This window comes from Gopherus flavomarginatus, chromosome 3 (assembly GCF_025201925.1).
Source record: "Gopherus flavomarginatus isolate rGopFla2 chromosome 3, rGopFla2.mat.asm, whole genome shotgun sequence".
Lineage (NCBI taxonomy): Eukaryota > Metazoa > Chordata > Testudines > Testudinidae > Gopherus > Gopherus flavomarginatus.
This window is the reverse complement of record NC_066619.1, coordinates 125,652,153-125,669,861: the sequence shown is the minus strand read 5'-3', so window position 1 is coordinate 125,669,861 and position 17,709 is coordinate 125,652,153. Positions and strand designations below refer to the sequence as shown.

At 40.8% G+C, this 17,709-nt stretch overlaps 1 protein-coding gene across 1 annotated transcript in view; it reads right to left on the bottom strand.

Moving 5' to 3' along the window:
• Window positions 1-228: 228 nt before the first annotated feature.
• The window catches only part of DCAF10 (DDB1 and CUL4 associated factor 10), a 31,472-nt gene continuing 13,991 nt past the window's right edge, over window positions 229-17,709 (bottom strand). Inside the window, exons 5-7 of the mRNA XM_050943135.1 lie at window positions 15,265-15,375; window positions 10,538-10,683; window positions 229-5,923 (exon numbers count right to left, since the gene is read on the bottom strand). Coding sequence (XP_050799092.1) covers window positions 5,555-5,923; window positions 10,538-10,683; window positions 15,265-15,375 — 626 coding nt within the window. The 3' untranslated portion in view covers window positions 229-5,554. The remainder of the gene's footprint in view (window positions 5,924-10,537; window positions 10,684-15,264; window positions 15,376-17,709) is intronic.

Below are 17,709 nucleotides of genomic sequence, written 5' to 3'. Positions count from 1 at the left end.
TTGGTGTGTATTGTATTAAAAGTCTACCCCCTCTGACTATGAAACCTTGAGTATTTCAAAATATTCTACATACACAACTTACTCTTGTATTAAAAAAAAGACTTACAGGTGGTTGGAGACCCTGTTGAATACCAGTGTCATAGCAGAGAATGCACCATTGCCTAAGATCATGCTCCCCACCCCGCTTCCAACTGAGCAATCAAGTTATAAGGGGAAAAAAGACAGGCCTTTTTCTTTTTATCATAAACTTGGAAACTAGCATTTGTTTTTAGTTTCTGTGTGGCAAATATATTTGTTGCATTATGAAGAGCCTGAATTTTACAGAGCTCTGTTTAGTGAAGACTTCAGTTTTACTTTGCAATACCTAAACTTCTTTCTGTATTGGCATTATTTGTGGCATCCCTAAGGAACAGTGTTTGCACTCCTCCTATAAATACAATATTGTAGGAGGAATGAAAAAATGTTAGTTTTCACTAGTCCGTTTTCCATGTAAACAGTTAGAATCTGGTCTAGGAGATTTCAGATTAACAAAGCAAGCCAAGTTTTGGGCTTTAATCCTTTAGTGTATCTCTAGATATATGTTGCTTTTCCCCATTCTCCCCACCCCAAAAATAGATACATGCCACCTAGATCTTTTCACTGAGCTACAAACTTTTTTTTTGTTTTTAAAGTAAATTTCATTTTTACTCTGTTCCCTCTTCCTTTGCCAAAAATGTTGCCTGCTCTGGTGATTTAAATCTGACCTCTAGTGGAACATGTGAAAACTGCACTCCACTTCACCAATATGGTCACTGGACAAATACAAGAGTTACTGGCTTCAAACACACTAGTCGTGGTTTTCATAAACACTTCTAAAAAGTAAACATTCCTAGGGAGTTCTGCTTCTCAGTCATGCTGAAGGTGGAAGAATTACACTTTACTACAGTAACTAATGAATATGAACCATGCATTTAGAAAGCATATTGCACACTTCACAGGCCAGCTAAGATCACTACCTCTGAGAAATACTTTAAAATTTAGCAATAGGTTTAGTACGAGGGGTATAAAATATACCAATACAAAAAGATGATAAAAATTATTGGTATAAACCACTACCTTAATTCTGGGTTTATCTATTTAACCCACTTTGCTCCTTATATAGTATTGAGATGGAAGATGGTTAGTCTTTCAGAATTTAATGCAAAGCAAGTGTATAACTTTTCTGCTACCTAGAAAAAAAACTCCAATGCTTACTCCAAGTCACTTTAATTCCATAAGGCAAGATAATGTGAATTAGAAAGACAAAAGTGGTGAGAGAATAATTTTTTGGAGCTGTAACTGCAAGGCATCTAACTAGTCAAAAGTGTTTCAAGGTACTGTTAACTATACTGAAGTAAAATCTATTTGCTTTCACTGAAACCTTCCAGCTATTATTGAAAGTAGTTAAATAATCACAACCTAAAATCATCTCATTCTAATTCAACTTATTGCAAAATGTAATCAGAAAAGTTAGGCAACATTCTTACAGCATACATGGACGGAATTGGTCTTAATATAAAAACGTATCTGCTCCTACAACACACTATACATACACTACAAAGCACCACAAAACATGAGCAAAACCCCAAAACAGGGCAACCTCTAGCATCAGCCTTGCGCTTTCCAGTGGTCTCGCTTCAAAGTGATGAGCTGTTTTAGATGGTCACTCCAGGTGCTGTGCATTTTAAATAGTAGCGATATGTCATCTATTTAACACAGTAACAATTCTCTATTTATACAGAAAAATTAGTGTCAAATGTTTCAGAGCAATAACCTTTTAAAAAAAGCATGTCATGAGGTAGACTTAAAAAAACCAATACTCAGTGCATATTGACAGGCATAGATTTTTAAAAAAAAATGCAAAATAAGCCTTTCAAGGAATTCCAATAGTCTTAATAAAAATTACAAAAAGCTGCAGGGTGCTTTTCTGCATTTCAATTACAAAAAGCTGCAGGGTGCTTTTCTGCATTTCAAATTAATACACCTGTGCAAACAGTACTTTAGAGCAATTCAAAAGGATTTGCCATTGATCTTTACAGCAAATCATTTAGAAAGCCAAGGAGTAGCAGGACTGGGATGTTCTGAGACGAGATGGTCCCTGGGAGGAACATTTCCTTATCAAGTGGTCCACAGAAAGAAAAGCTGGAGAATCAGGGTCCTACATAATTCTGTCGGGGTATATTATTCCTAAGTGGTATGATAGTTGCATATGCGCCTGCTGGCTGAGAAAATACTCTTCATTCTGGTTTTTAAAATTAACTTAGTACTAAAAGGCTACCCAAACTTAACCCAATTTCCCATCCTTTGGTCTGCGAGCTGTAAATCCTTCACTACGGTTCATTTCAAGAGCACAATTTATATCTAGTTCTGCCACCCAAACACAGATAACAGCAGATTCCTGTTCCTCTGTAAAAATTTTTTTAATATAAAGTCTAATAATCTAAAAACTGTTTCCAAATTAGACATTCTCCACACGAGCTTTTACTACTTTGCAGTTCAGACGCTTGAATCCTGGTCATGCAGAGTAGTACATTGGGTATTTAATATAACTTGTAGTCCCTTACATCACAGATAAGGAAAATACCTTGTAAGCAGAGTCACTCCCATTCAACAAATCCAAATGGACTGAGAATTGGATTTGCAGACTATTAACAGTACAAATAGATACACAACAAAGGTGGGTGAGGACCGAAGGGAGGGATTTTTAATTTCAACAATTTGCATTTTGGACAAGTCATTTTGTAGGACGACTAAAAAACTGGCCTAGAGGAGCATGCTTCCTACTACACCCACTCAATCCTCTGTTTTTCTTTGAGAAAAACCAGTAAACTTATTTAGCTCGATCATTCTGTTTTATGCTGAAACTGGTTTATTTCTAATACATATGCCGGAGTGGTGTCAAAATGAATGATTTTGCTCACACAGCCTAGTACATTTCAGGTTTAAAACAAGTGTTTAATTCCAAGAGAATACATACTTCCATCACGTACTTGTACGTCTCCCAGCACTGCTATTGGGAGCTCCTGGTGGGAGTTCCAGTGATAAAGAGCAAGCCCATGCAGTACCCAGTTTTCACTTCAATGATGCACTGACTCCAAGGCACGTCCTTTCATTCTGGGCAGAAGTAACTGTGTACATTAGTTGCTGAAAGAGGAAGAGAGAACCCTCTACTTTGCTCCATTAACTTAGCGTATGACTAGGTTAAGAGCCACTGCCGCCTCAATACCGACGCTGGTGTCCAGAAAGAGTTTTGCAGGTAGTCACTTCATACAGGAGAAACGGTGGGGAGGGAAGGGTTAATCAGCTCAGGCTTATTTTGTGTGGAAATAGGGAATTTTGTTTCTCAATTGCTGCAGGTTCAGTCACTTGAACTCAATCCTCCAACAATCAGTTGCTATGGAGTTAAATATAATTTCAAACAAGAGATGAGGCAGGAGTAGATTAACCTTCCTCCAACAGTAACAACAATTCTATGTTCATGCAAATACCCTCAGTAATAACAAGCCAGCAAAAAGCAGCAGGGTTCCTAAATCAATTTCTCCAAAGCTTTCCCATGAGGCACCAGACACTCAAAGTGAGTTAACGTTAAAGTGAGTTCCATTGATACACACACACACACACACACACACACGGCATGACTCATGGAGTGATCCAGTCCATTGCCAGGCTTCCAGATCTTCATCTACTGGACCTGATCAGCCTGGACCCATAGCACCTTCTGCTAGACTGTTTTTTGTTCAAGAGTAAATCTACAGTAAGTCTATTTTATTTAAAATCTCTTCAGATACCACTGAGGACCAACATCTAAATTCTTTCCAGCAAAATTTTCTGACTTCACGGGGTCCACTAAAGCCTCACGGATAAGCTAAGTACAGTTTAGGCTAGGAAATCTTCACTGGCAATTTCTAGTGTAAAGTCCCATTCCTGTATATTTAAACTGTGGGTTTTAAAAAATGCTTTTTAACCTAGTTAGTACCATAGCTGAGCAAGTGTCCCCATGGAGAAAGGTTTTCTGCCTCCAGAAGCTTTGTACCTTCTCTTCACTCCAAGCGAGTGACTAGTAGGAAGCCATGTTCATCTCCTCCATAATGATAGTCTGTGCACTTGTCAAGTCTTGAGTTTCGTTCCTAGTTTCATGCAATAGGTATTCCAAATTTTAAATATGATTAAATTCATTTGCTTTCCACCCATACTATGAAATGATACATACATCCACTTGCAGACTGTTGGGTTTTGAGCCACTAGAGGACTATCTTTTTTCTGCAGATAAAAATGATACCCAGAATATTATGTTCTTGTGATTACTACTGAAGCAACTGTATGTTCAGAAGAGTAAACAGCACTGAGGATAAGTGAAACTGATTAGTTGTATCTGTGTATTCTTGCTGCTGAAAAATCCAGTTGAATCCAGATAATTATATAGTTAGCCTGCATATACCATGCTCTGTTCCATACTGACAATGTAATCTGAAGGACTGTTTAATTTGGCAGAGTGAGAGCAGACTCGCTTCAGGCTAATTCTTTTGCAAAGGTGGTGGCTAAGATCTGGGCATGTTACAAAAGAGTATTTTATCATGCAGCTCAGCCTTGGTAACACAAAGGGAAACTTCGAGGGTAGCATTTCTTAAGTTTTAAAACAAAATGTGATTAAGATTTTTTTATTAATGTGGAAAGCCTCCTACAATAAGGGCAGCAATTAGAAACCTTAGTGTCTGGGGCACAACTTACCTTGCCAGGGGCATTTTAAACTTGTCATTTTATGTCAAAACATTCCAAACAACTCTTATGCAATGATCAACTCCGGCTTCCCTGCTCAATACAGCAATGTCTTCCTACTGAATTCACTGCAGAAATGCATCTCCATCCTGATCTTTTACCATCTTGCAATAAACACAATATATGCACATTAAGGAAAACAAGCTAAGAGATTTAACTATAGCAAAACATTACAGAAAGGTGACAACATTTTTCTAGTCAATCATTATATTGTGAAAGGAAAGTGTTTTTCTTTGTGGCTAAACTAATCTAGTACGCAGGAGAACAGCTCCATTACCTAATTGTTGTAGAGAAAAAAGTTACAGCAATAGGAGGGCAAGTGAGAGGATGTCAGGAAGTCCAGCTCCTTTCTGGCAAGGAAAGATCGTACCAGCAGGAAACGTGTGGGCATTGTTTGGTGTAACAATTCCCTCAGCCCTAGCGAGACATCTTGCAGATAGTCCACCCTAAGTCACGCTGAAAGACCAACAAGTGCTACTGTGAAACCCAACCAGAAAGACTTGAAATCAGTGGCACTGGATCATCAGAAGCAGAGGTTTGCATGGAAGGCTGAAAACAGAATGCACAGAGCCTGACGTGTAGTGTCAGAACACATACAGTGCTGGACTGAGTACTCATGTCATCGCAATGTTCACAGACCATAGTAATTATGATCTTGTCCACATTTACAAGATTTTTCTTTAAAAAGAACACACTTCAACCAAACTGAAGTAATTATAAAAACAAACATCTGTGAAGTTCCTGTTGATGCAAGATGTGCCTAGAACTTTGGCTGATATAAAGAAACACGTCCACTAAGGCACCCTGAGGCAATCTGACAATGTGTTGGAGAAAACTTGGTCGTCAATACCACATCGTTGTGTGAATACAGAGAGCGGATTTCCTGCAAGGGACCGGCTTCTTTGGGCAAACAGTCGACAAGTTCACTGCACTGCATGTCAAATCCCAGCAAGCGGATCCCGTAGCCATGCGGGGAGGAAATCATTCGACCATCAGGGCTGAAACAAAGTTCTTTGATGTAACCCCGGCCTACATTGGCTTCTTCAATGCAGTGAGTCAATCGGAGAGAACAACGAGGTGAGACAGGGCGCACTGGGGCTCCTTCTTGGAATTCGTACACACAGGTCCACTAGACGGGGAGAGAGGACAGTTATATTTATCCACATACACGAGGAGCAACCCAGTTATTCATTCACCCCCCCCATGTAGGTGAAGTGAGTTAGACATAGGAACTAAAGCCAACACTTTACTTCTCTCTCCTTTGATACCACTTACTGCTGTGAGCTATTTAAAGCAGAATATCCCTTAGGCCATTTCCCCCCTTTAAACTGAATAGGTAAAATTGACACAGGATTTCTCTCAGTGCAGAAGCAGATGTGTTGTTGCTAAAATAAATCATTCAAAATACAACATCTGATTTAACTGGAGGAAGTAAAATGCCGGGCTGCTGTATAGAAGAGAAGATGCACCTGCTGCAGCATAGGAAACGTTCAAGGAAATAGAGCGTCAACTGGAACTGTGATACAGTGACTCATCTGAGGACATAGCTCAGTGGCAGAGTGCATGCTTCGCATGTATGAGGCCCTGGGTTCAATCCCCAGCATTTCCAGGTTCTTTAGTGGGGAGGGATACTCAGTAGTTTGAGCACTGGCCTGCTAAACCCAGAGTTGCAAGTTCAATCCTTGAGGGGGCCATTTAGAGAACTGGGGTAAAAATCTGTCTGGGGATTGGTCCTGCTTTGAGCAGGGGGTTGGACTAGATGACCTCCTGAGGTCCCTTCCAACCCTGATATTCTATGATTAGACACTGGAATTTCAACCTCAACACAAATTGGAAAAAACACTTAGAAGAAAAGAGAAAGCTTTTGTAGGAAAATCACTGGCAGTATGTCGATACGTACATTAGTTCCAGCCAACAGTAATCCAAATGGTGGCAATCTAGAGCTGTACCCTATGAAAAGGCATTCATTCACACTGAGTACTTCTCAAACTTCTGCTGAACAAGTAACTAGAGAGAAAACCACGCTGGCACTTGGGTTAAAGTTAAGGAGAGGACAAGGTTGTACTTTTTGTATTTGTTGGGCTACTAAACAGGTCACTTCAATTCATGTTTAAGGTATTGATTCTGAAAAGACATGCCCATGCGACTTTACTCACATGAGCAATCTCACTGAACTCAAATGGCACTACTTGTGGTTAAAGTGAAGCATGTACTCAGGGCCGGCTTTAGGAGGTGTGGGGCCCAATTCGAACAGTTTCGATGGGCCCCAGCAGGGATGACTTAAAAAAAAAAAAAAAAAAAAAAAACACACACAAAAAAACACGTGGGGCTTGTACTCACCGGGCAGTACTCCAAGTCTTTGGCAGAACTTCAGCGGTGGGTCATTCACTCACTCCAGGTCTTCAGCAGCACTGAAGGTCCCACCGCCAAAGTGCCGCCGAAGACCCAGAACAAGTGAAGGACCCACCACCAAAGTGCCGCCGAAGACCCAGAACAAGTGAAGGACCCACTGCCGAAGTGCCGCTGAAGACCCAGAGTGCCGCCAGGTGAGTAAAAATAAAAAAAGTGCCTCTAGCCAGGGAAGGGATTCTCACTGGGCGCGGGGCCCTCTTAGGAGCGGGGCCTGATTCGGGGGAATTGGTGGAATACGCCTAAAGCCGGCCTTGCATGTACTTACATTTTTGCAGGACTGAGGGTTAAATTGTGAATATAAATCAGATATTAATGCAAAACACTGCAAAAATTTTACCAATGGTCTGAAATCACCTCTATTTAAATGCAATTTTGTAGCACACAACATAAGTCTTTTAGAAAGTGAATTTCACTTTTTGCAACAATTCTTTGAAGTGCTGTAAGACAGGAAAACACAATGCAAGATGCTAGCTTTAAAGATGCCAATATTTGTAAAAAAACAACGACATTGAACCCTATATCTTAATCTGGCAAAGTTTTGTATCCTACTCATGAAACTGTGAGGAAAAGGTTATGCTTTAACAGGTGGTCAGAGCTCAGCACCCCTCTGAAAACAATGAGAAGGATACTCCATTAATTAGTCTCAAGACTAATCTACTGAAGCACCCACAAGACCATTCAGAAAGGAAGCTGGCTGTACCTTTGCAGAGGATGTAGAAGCTGCCTTTAGTTATTTAGCAAACAGGTAAGAGGAACAATTCACTATACTGAACTGACCCGAGTCAATGAATCTATCCATGAAGCCTCATATATGGGTTGTATCATTACCAACTTCTTTTGTAACTAAGCTACCTGCTGCATCATCAAAACCTTTTGGAAAAGCCTTTCCATCTCTTATGCTTATCCAATAAACATCTGTTTATTTTGGTAGTTTCTTTGCCCCATATAGATAAGAAAAGGCAATCCTGTATCTAGGCACTTCTGACTGCATTGTATGGGAGCTCACTCGAAGTTACTAATGCTTGTCCATTATGGGCAGCTCTGTATTCTGCTCGTCCTGACTAGCCAGCAGTAGAGAATTTTAATTTGCAGCATAAGCACCTAAGGGTGGTGAGGTTTTTGGGATTTTTTTAAGCTTATAACAAGTTGGAGTTTACACCACTGTGACTTAAGCTTGGACGAAAGTTCAAGATTTCCAGCTGCCATGTAATGAGATGTGTGGAGCGAAGCTGGGAAAGCAACCTGTAACAATTTTTCGATGAAAGTCATAATGTATGTATCGGAGTCCAATTCTTTATGTAAATGTCCACAGGAAAGAATGAGGCAGCCACCTGTCCTAGTTAGACACTGGTTTCTTGCAAAAGTTACAATAAGGCCACTCACATTGAATAAGCTAAGGAAACTCAGTTATCTGCATTTTCAGAAAGCACTTCTTAGTGTGAAGTAACACAATGTATCTTACAATGGTTTGATTGTCAATTCATAGACTAGTCAATATACATCTCAGTGTAAGTCTGCCAACCTTCCAGTAATTACTTTGCAAGACACTTGCAGAACATGACAGTTGCTTTGGTATGGAACAAAGCCATTCCAATGCAAAACGTGGCAGATGGAGCTAAACAATACTGGTTTATCACTGGCAAGTGTTATTAAAAATTAGCCTTTTTTTTCTTAGAAAGTGACCTGAATATATGCCTCGGTCTCCTAGCACACTACTCAGGCAAGCTCCAGCCCAACCCTGCAATAGCAAGGAGATTTCAGGGACAATTTTATTTTCACCATTTCAAAGATGGAAAAAGGTTGCTAGAGGATGGAATCCGTGACTCACAAATGATAGCTCTGCATGTTCTGCACTGGATGCATTTCTGGAAGATCTGCTTTAGCTAAACACAAGTTATCAGGCCCAACACAGGGGTAACTGGTTAAAAGTTTAATGGCCTGTGATATACTGGAGATCTACTGCTCCCTTTCGGGCCCTAAACCCTATGACAGAAGTTTTCATTTTGGTATGAAAACACTACCACCAATGTCTCTCCGGCAGGGTATTCACTGATCCACAGATATTCTGCTAATGAGCCAGCAGTATAACATCAGATTTCTTAGAGCAGCGCACACAAGCCTCTCTCTTATACGCAGATAATTAAGATCTCTTGATGACCTCCAACAGGCATATACGCTGATATTTAGGAACTGCTGTTGTCAAGCACTTAGGACATCCAACACATTTTCTACTGGTAAGGAATCACATTTGCTACAGACTGTTGGCTTAGCCAAGTACTGTGAATACAAAGCTGTATCATGTATATAAAACACCCCATGCTACTATGAACACTCCTTAAGGTTTTAATGTCCGTACAATTATTCAGAACAATGGTGCAATCTGAAGGCTCTCAGCATGTTTAGACAAGCTTCTGGATTTGCAGGAGTGGTTTTCTCCACCAAAAGCCTGAAGGCAAAACCTGCATTTGAAAACAAATCTTGGTCATCCTGGTCTGTGGTGTCAAGTTCCTGGCGTCCTGCATGAAGCACACATGTAATGTCTGTCAGTGATTCAACTTGCTAGCACATGCTTCTTCCCTGCAAATATCAGGAATGGCAAGAAGAGGTGGCATGCTACGATCTGACTTAAGAACACTTGATAATTCTGGATATGCACCATTGCCCTGTTTGCTATTTTTTCCTGGCCTCAAGTGTTTTCACAGTTCACCTTTGCCTGACTTTAAGTAGCTCAGTTGAAGCCCCTTGGGGCGCTCAGCTGCAGCATTTGTTGACCTACTGCACATCATGGCAGGCTACTCATAATGATGATAGCACAGCCTTAAGTCCTTGTACACTTTTTCTTCCAGACTGTCAGACTGAGAAATTCTCAGCTCAAACTCCTCTTTCTTAATTGTGTCCTTACTGGTCACATTCAGACTGAAATGCAGGCTGCCTATCCAATCACTGCGCTCACCTGCATGCCAGGCGACAAATGGAATGGGACAAACATTCAAACTGCAAATCTCCCGGAGACAGGCATGCTATGGTGGTCAGGAAAAGCAGGTGATTCCCCACATTACTATTAGCTTCCTATCATTCCCAAAGATGCCAAATGCAAAGGTTAGGCAAATGGCATAAATTGAATATCAATGAGTCACCCTATTTCTAATTCAATCCAAAACAGTGTAGTGTAATTAGAAAAAAAAAGTCAATCCACTGTCAATCATGGAGATGCAAAATCCATGTTCATTTGCAATTAAGGAATTTGATCTGCAGTTCTAGGATTTTACACTTCTTATTCTAAGTGCTAAGTTTTTAAGTATGTGCCATGGTTTTTGTTTGTTTGTTTTACCTCCTGGTCATCTGTATTACTTGAGCACCGAAGAAGAGTAGCCCATCCTTTGGGATGGAGCTGCAGCGATGTAATGCAATTACCACGGTCCCTTTCTCCAGGAACTTCTGGTGTTAAAACCTCAAGACTATTTCGTGGAGATCCACCTAGGAGAGAGATACCAACCACAAGTCACACAGTAGCACAGGGGTCGGCAACCTTTCAGGAGTGGTGTGCCGAGTCTTCGTTTATTCACTCTAATTTAAGATTTTGCGTGGCAGTAATACATTTTCATGTTTTTAGAAGGTCTCTTTCTCTAAGTCTATAATATATAACTTAACTATTGTTGTATGTAAGGTTTTTAAAATGTTTAAAAAGCTTCATTTAAAATTAAATTAAAATGCAGAGCCCCCCAGACCAGTGGCCAGGACCCGGGCAGTGAGAGTGCCACTGAAAATCAGCTCACATGCTGCCTTTGGCACGCGTGCCATAGGTTGCCTACCCCCGCAGTAGCACTACATAACAGTTCCCATGTCTTTCCACTATTGACCAACTCTACATAGCAAAACGCAATCAAATGAAAAATAAATTTTTGAAACTTACATCACACTGTAAGAGGTTAAGTGCTTTAACACAAAACTTTACCACCCTAAGTAGTGTTTATACCAGTTCCACAGATAAGTAAACTGAGGCAGAAATTATGTAACTTGCTGAAGGGCACAATTAGTCAGTGGCAGAACAGCAAGAGAACATCAGAGTCCTGATTCTGCTCTGACAACTTATCTTTTAAGAAGTCTGTGTGAACCCAGCTCAGATGACATTAATATGCATGTGCAAAGACAGAGGATATCACACACACATTCAGCTTTTCCTTGTCACTGAAAGATATTTTTAAAGAGCACAGTTCCATAGTAACACTAAAATGGGCATTGGAAGGAGTGACTTCCTGTATCAACCTTGCTCAGTTCAGAAGTAAACAATGTTTATATTATTGCGAGTTGTGCAAACTCACCCTGGGATCTGAACCTTAAGCTGGGTTCTTTCCCTTTTGTTGATCACCACTAATAAAGGTTCTGCAGGCAGATTCTGCCCTCACATTTAGGTACTCGTATAACCAACCCTCACATCACCATAACATCTGAGCACTGGACAGTCATTAGAGACTTTATCCTCAACACTATCCCTATTTTACAGGTGAACTGATATATGGAAAGATAATGGAACAAATCATTAAACAATCCATTCGTAAACACCTAGAGGATAACAGGGTAATAAGTAACAGCTAATACGGATTTGTCAAAAACAAATCATGCCAAACCAGCCTAATTTCCTTTCACAATAGGATAACAGGCCTACTAGATAGAGATAAGGAGCAGACATGGTGTATCTTGATTTCAGCAAGGCTTTTGATACCATCCCACATAACATTTTCATAAGCAAACTAGGAAAATGTAGTCTAGATGAATTTATTATAAGGTGCATGCATAACTGTTTGAAAAACCATACTCAACGCAAACCATTGATAACTGCTCTGTCAAGTTGAGGGGTAACTAATGGGATTCCAGAGAGGTCAGTCCTAGGTCTGGTACTATTCAACATTTTCATTAATGTCTTGGATCATGGAGTGGCGAGCATGCTTATAAAATTTGCAGATAACACCGAGCTGGAAGCGGTTGTAAGCACTTTGGAGGACAGGATTAGAATTCAAAATGACCTTGACAAATTCAAGAATTGGTCTGAAAGCAACAAGATGAAATTCAATGAAGTAAAAAAATCCTACATTTAGGGAAAAAGTCAAATGCATGAATACAAAATGTGGAATAACTGTCTAGATGGCAGTACCGCTGAAAGGGATCAGGGATTACAGTGGATCACAAAGTGAACACGAGTAAACAATTGATACAGTTGTGAAAAAGGCTACTATCATTCTGGGGTGCAACAACAGGAGTTTTGTAAGACACAGGAGAGGACTGTCCCCTCTACTTGGCACTGGGGAGGCCTCACTGCATCCAATTCTAGTCACCACCTATTAAGAAAGACATGGACAAAATGGAGATAGTTCAGAGGACAGCAACAAAAATGATCAAAGGCTTAGAAAACCTGAGGAAAGGGTAGAAAACAGGGCATGTTTAGTCATGAGTCAAGGAGACTGAAGGGTGACCTGATAACCTGCAACACGTCTGAAGAGTGTTACAGAGAGGACAGTGTCAATACTTCTCCATGTCCACTGAAGTTAGGACAAGAAGTAATGGGCTTAACCTGCAGCAAAGATGATTTAGGTTAGATACTGTATTAGGAGAAACTTTCTAATTAAAGATAATTAAGCACTGGCATAGGTTACCAAGGGAAGCTGTGGAATCCCCATCATGGGAGGTTTTAAGAGCAGGTTGGACAAATACCTGTCAGGGATACCTGGTTCTGCCTCAGTGTAGGATGGGAATGGAGAAAGGAGGCTGGACTAGATGACCTCTCATGGCCCTCCTGCCCTACACATAAAGATTTAGTGACTTGCCCAAGGTCACACAATGTCTCTGGCAGAGCAGTGACTCTTCTGAATCCCAGTCCAGTGTGCGAAGCATGAAGCCACCCTATGTCTCTCCCACTCTAATAGGTTTGTAGAGGTCTACAACTTGCTCTGTAACTGGAATTTCATGGCCAAGTCTGTTGATGCCCAAGGACGAATAGAATCTGTCTCAATTCACCGGGTTGGCTCAGCACAGTTAAGAGAAGCAGTAAATTTTTTTTTTCCCGTCACTAAAGCAAACAGAAGAAACTGAACATACAAGCAGCGTGGAGTAGTTCTACTGAGTAAGGTGGTGTTATTTTTACACCATCACTTTTCCAAGTGTAAACTCTTTCAAAACTGCTTCCATTTACTAACAGAAGCTGTATTTCTTCCTCTAGCAATTGTGGCACAAATGTCCCAACTACTCTGATGAATAAGCAGCACTGAGAAATACTGCACAATCAAAAAATAATTGTGATTTCATCATATACATAAAGGTGCTTATGTCATAGAATCATAGAAATGAAGGACTGGAAGGGACCTCGATCTGTCATCTAGTCCAGTCCCCTGCACTGAGGCAGATCATCCCTGACAGGTTTTTGCTAACCTTCTTAAAAATCCCCAAAGACTGGAATTCGATGACCTCTCTTGGTTCCAGTGCTTGCATATCCTTAGAATCAGGAAGTTTTTCCTAATGTCTAACCTAAATCTTCCTTGCTGCAGATTAAGTCAATTACTTCTTGTCTTTCCTTCAGTGGAGAACAACTGATCTGTATAACAACTGTCATAAACAGATAAGAAAAGTTAATAGTACAGAAGTACTTTATATCTCTTTGACTGTAAAGGGTTAACAAGTTCAGTAAGCCTGGCTGTCACCTGACCAGAGGACCAATCAGAGGACAGGATACTTTCAAATCTTGAGGGAGGGAAGTTTTTGTGCTGTGCTGTTAGTTTTGGTTGTTGTTCACTCCGGGGGCTCAGAGGGACCAGACATGCAACCAGGTTTCTCTCCAATCTCCCTGATACAGGTTCTTATAGATTCAGAATAGTGAGTACTAGATAGATAAAGCGAATTAGGTTTATGTTTGTTTTCTTTATTTGCAAATGTGTATTTGGTTGGAAGGAGTTCAAATGTACATTTGGCTGAAAGGAGTTCAAATTGGTATTTTGCTGAAAAGATTTTAATTTGTACTTCTATACTTAGGCTGGGAGGGTGTTCCCAGTGTCTGTAGCTGAAAGACCCTGTACCTATTCCATTTTTTTTAAATTTACAAAGATAATTTTTACTGTTTTTTCTTTCTTTAATTAAAAGCTTTTCTTGTTTAAGAATCTAATTGTTTTTTTATTCTAGTGAGACCCCAGGGGACTGGGTCTGGATTCACCAGGGAATTGGTGGGGAGAAATGAGGGAATAGGGAGAGAGAGGCTGATTTCTCTCTGTGTTAGGATTACTTTCTCTCAGGAAGAGTCTGGGAGGGGGAAAGAGAAGGAGGAAGGAAGGTGAATTGTCCTCTCTGTTTTGTGATTCAAGGAGTTTGAATCACACAGTGATCTTCCAGGGTAACCCAGGGAGGGGAAGCCTGGGAGAGGCAACGGTGAGGGAAAGGGTTTACTTTCCTTGTATTAAGATCCAGAGGGTCTGGGTCTTGGGGGTCCCCGGGCAAGATTTTGTGGGGACCAGAGTGTACCAGGCACTGGAATTCCTGCTTGGTGGCAGCACTACAGGTTCTAAGCTGGTAATTGAGCTTAGAGGAATTCATGCTGGTACCCCATCTTTTGGACGCTAGGGTTCAGAGTGGGGAATTATACCATGACAACAACCTTTTACATACTTGAAGACTTCTATTCTCCCTCAGCCTTTTCTCTAGGCTAAACATGCCAATTCTTTCAACCTTTCCTCATACGTCATGTTTTCTAAACCTCTTTCTTTAGTCTCTCCCCTCTGGACTCTCATCTATTTGTCCACATATTATGCATTAATGTAAAACAAGCATCTTGTTTCTCTTTTGAAATCTGAAAGCAACAAAATTAGAACTCCGGACATCACCATTCTATATACTGTGATGATACAGTACTGAATTTGTGGAAAACCTAGTGAGATTTTTAAAATAGCCTAAGCAATAAGAGGTAGGAAAGTATATAAAACTTAAAGTGCACACTATTTATTCACTTTTACATTTTGGCTACACACTGGACCCACTCGCACATAAGAACCTATGCGTTTTATTCTAGTCTTAACATACCTTCTCGTTGGGAGGGTCGTGACATGTGTTTCTCGGACAATGGACCGGAATCATTCTGGTGACATGGTGAACCCACAGCTCTAGGACCAGATGAACTGGTAGCTGTTGTGTCTGAAACCAGAGTAGCAGCCATGTAAATCTGACAGATGGGATAAGCTCTTTTGCTTTGTATGCATCTCATTTTAACCTCCTGTGAATGTAGACTAGCACAGGCCTAATCAAATACGTCTCTCTAAAGAAGACAGCGCTTTCCCAAGAAAGGCCTTAAACCACAAACAACTGAGCACCAAAGCACTAATTCTAACCCAAATTGAGCTAGTGTTCAGTGCACTCTTTTCAATTTGAAGTGTGGCTCTGCTCTGAAAAACAACCCTAGAAGTACCATTATGGGTCCATGTTTGCGTCTGATACAAGTAAACTAACTGCCAGCACTACAAACTCAACCTGGGGTCTAAGAATCAGGAGCTGGGTTCTCTCCTGCTCATGCTTCTGCAGTAATGGATGCTGAAAGGTCCCTCAGTCACACCTGTGCAGCTCCATTTAGACTGAGGCTGCACAGGTGTAACTCAGGTCAGGGCCTGACCTGCAGCATCATTGCCACTGGGGCTGATGAGTCAAACAACAAAATTCAACTTGGATTCAGGGTCTGCATGAATGGCAGATCGCAATCTGAAAAAATCTGCTCCATTCACTAATAACTACAGCAGATTTTCTAGGCAAGAACATGAAGTCCCATTATGCTATTTATAAAGTCCCTTTTCAGAGCAGCACTGCATGTTACCTTGTCTTGATCACTGGGCAGCCTACAGTAACTCTGCTAAGACAAAAGTGACTTGACACCAAACAGGAAGGGAGGTGCAGAGTAATTCTTGGGACTATTTTATTAAGTTCTTGCAATGTGGCGAAATGAACCACGAACCATACAATTTCCTGTTGCTGAGTTCTCTGGATCCTGCTACTAAGTATTCCACAGCACCCATGTTACAGACCAATAGGAAACAGTCTCCCACATGAGTTATTTTACTTTTGAGCACTCTGGTGGTATTTTATCAAGGCTTACCTACACTTCAAATGCTAGCAACACTTCAGAGTAGCCATTACCTACACCAACGGGAGGGATTCCCCATCAGCACTGGCAAGCCTCCTCCGCAAGAGGCAGTAGCTTGGGCAGTGGAAAACTGTTGTTTGACTCATCTAGTGCCGTCTATATAAGAACATAAGAACAGCCGTACTGGGTCAGACCAAAGGTCCATCTAGCCCACTATCTGTCTACCGACAGTGGCCAATGCCAGGAGCCCCAGAGAGAGTGAACCTAACAGGCAACGATCAAGTGATCTCTCTCCTGCCATCCACCTCCATCCTCTGACGAACAGAAGCTAGGGACACCATTCCTTACCCATCCTGGCTAATAGCCATTTATGGACTAAGCCACCATGAATTTATCCAGTTCTCTTTTAAACATTGTTATAGTCCAGCCTTCACAACCTCCTAAGGCAAGGAGTTCCACAAGTTGACTGTGCGCTGTGTGAAGAACTTCCTTTTATTTGTTTTAAACCTGCTGCCTATTAATTTCATTTGGTGACCCCTAGTTCTTGTATTATGGGAATCAGTAAATAACTTTTCCTCATCCACTTTCTCCACATCACTCATGATTTGATATACCTCTATCATATCCCCCTAGTCTCCTCTTTTCCAAGCTGAAGAGTCCTAGCCTCTAATCTTTCCTCATATGGGACCCTCTCCAAACCCCTAATCATTTTAGTTGCCCTTTTCTAGTGCTAGAATATCTTTTCTGAGGTGAGACCACATCTGTACACAGTATTCGAGATGTGGGCATACCATGGATTTATATAAGGGCAATAATATATTCTCAGTCTTATTCTCTATTCCCTTTTTAATGATTCCTAACATTCTGTTTGCTTTTTTGACCGCCTCTGCGCACTGCGTGGACATCTTCAGAGAACTATCCACGATGACTCCAAGATCTTTTTCCTGACTCGTTGTAGCTAAATTAGCCCCCATCATATTGTATGTACAGTTGGGGTTATTTTTTCCAATGTGCATTACTTTATATTTATCCACATTAAATTTCATTTGCCATTTTGTTGCCCAGTCACTTAGTTTTGTGAGATCTTTTTGAAGTTCTTCACAATCTGCTTTGGTCTTAACTATCTTGAGTAGTTTAGTATTATCTGCAAACTTTGCCACCTCACTGTTTACCCCTTTCTCCAGATCATTTATGAATAAATTGAATAAGATTGGTCCTAGGACTGACCCTTGGGGAATACCACTAGTTACCCCTCTCCATTCTGAGAATTTACCATTTATTCCTACCCTTTTTTCCCTGTCTTTTAACCAGTTCTCAATCCATGAAAGGACCTTCCCTTTTATCCCATGACAGCTTAATTTACGTAACAATCTTTGGGGAGGGACCTTGTCAAAGGC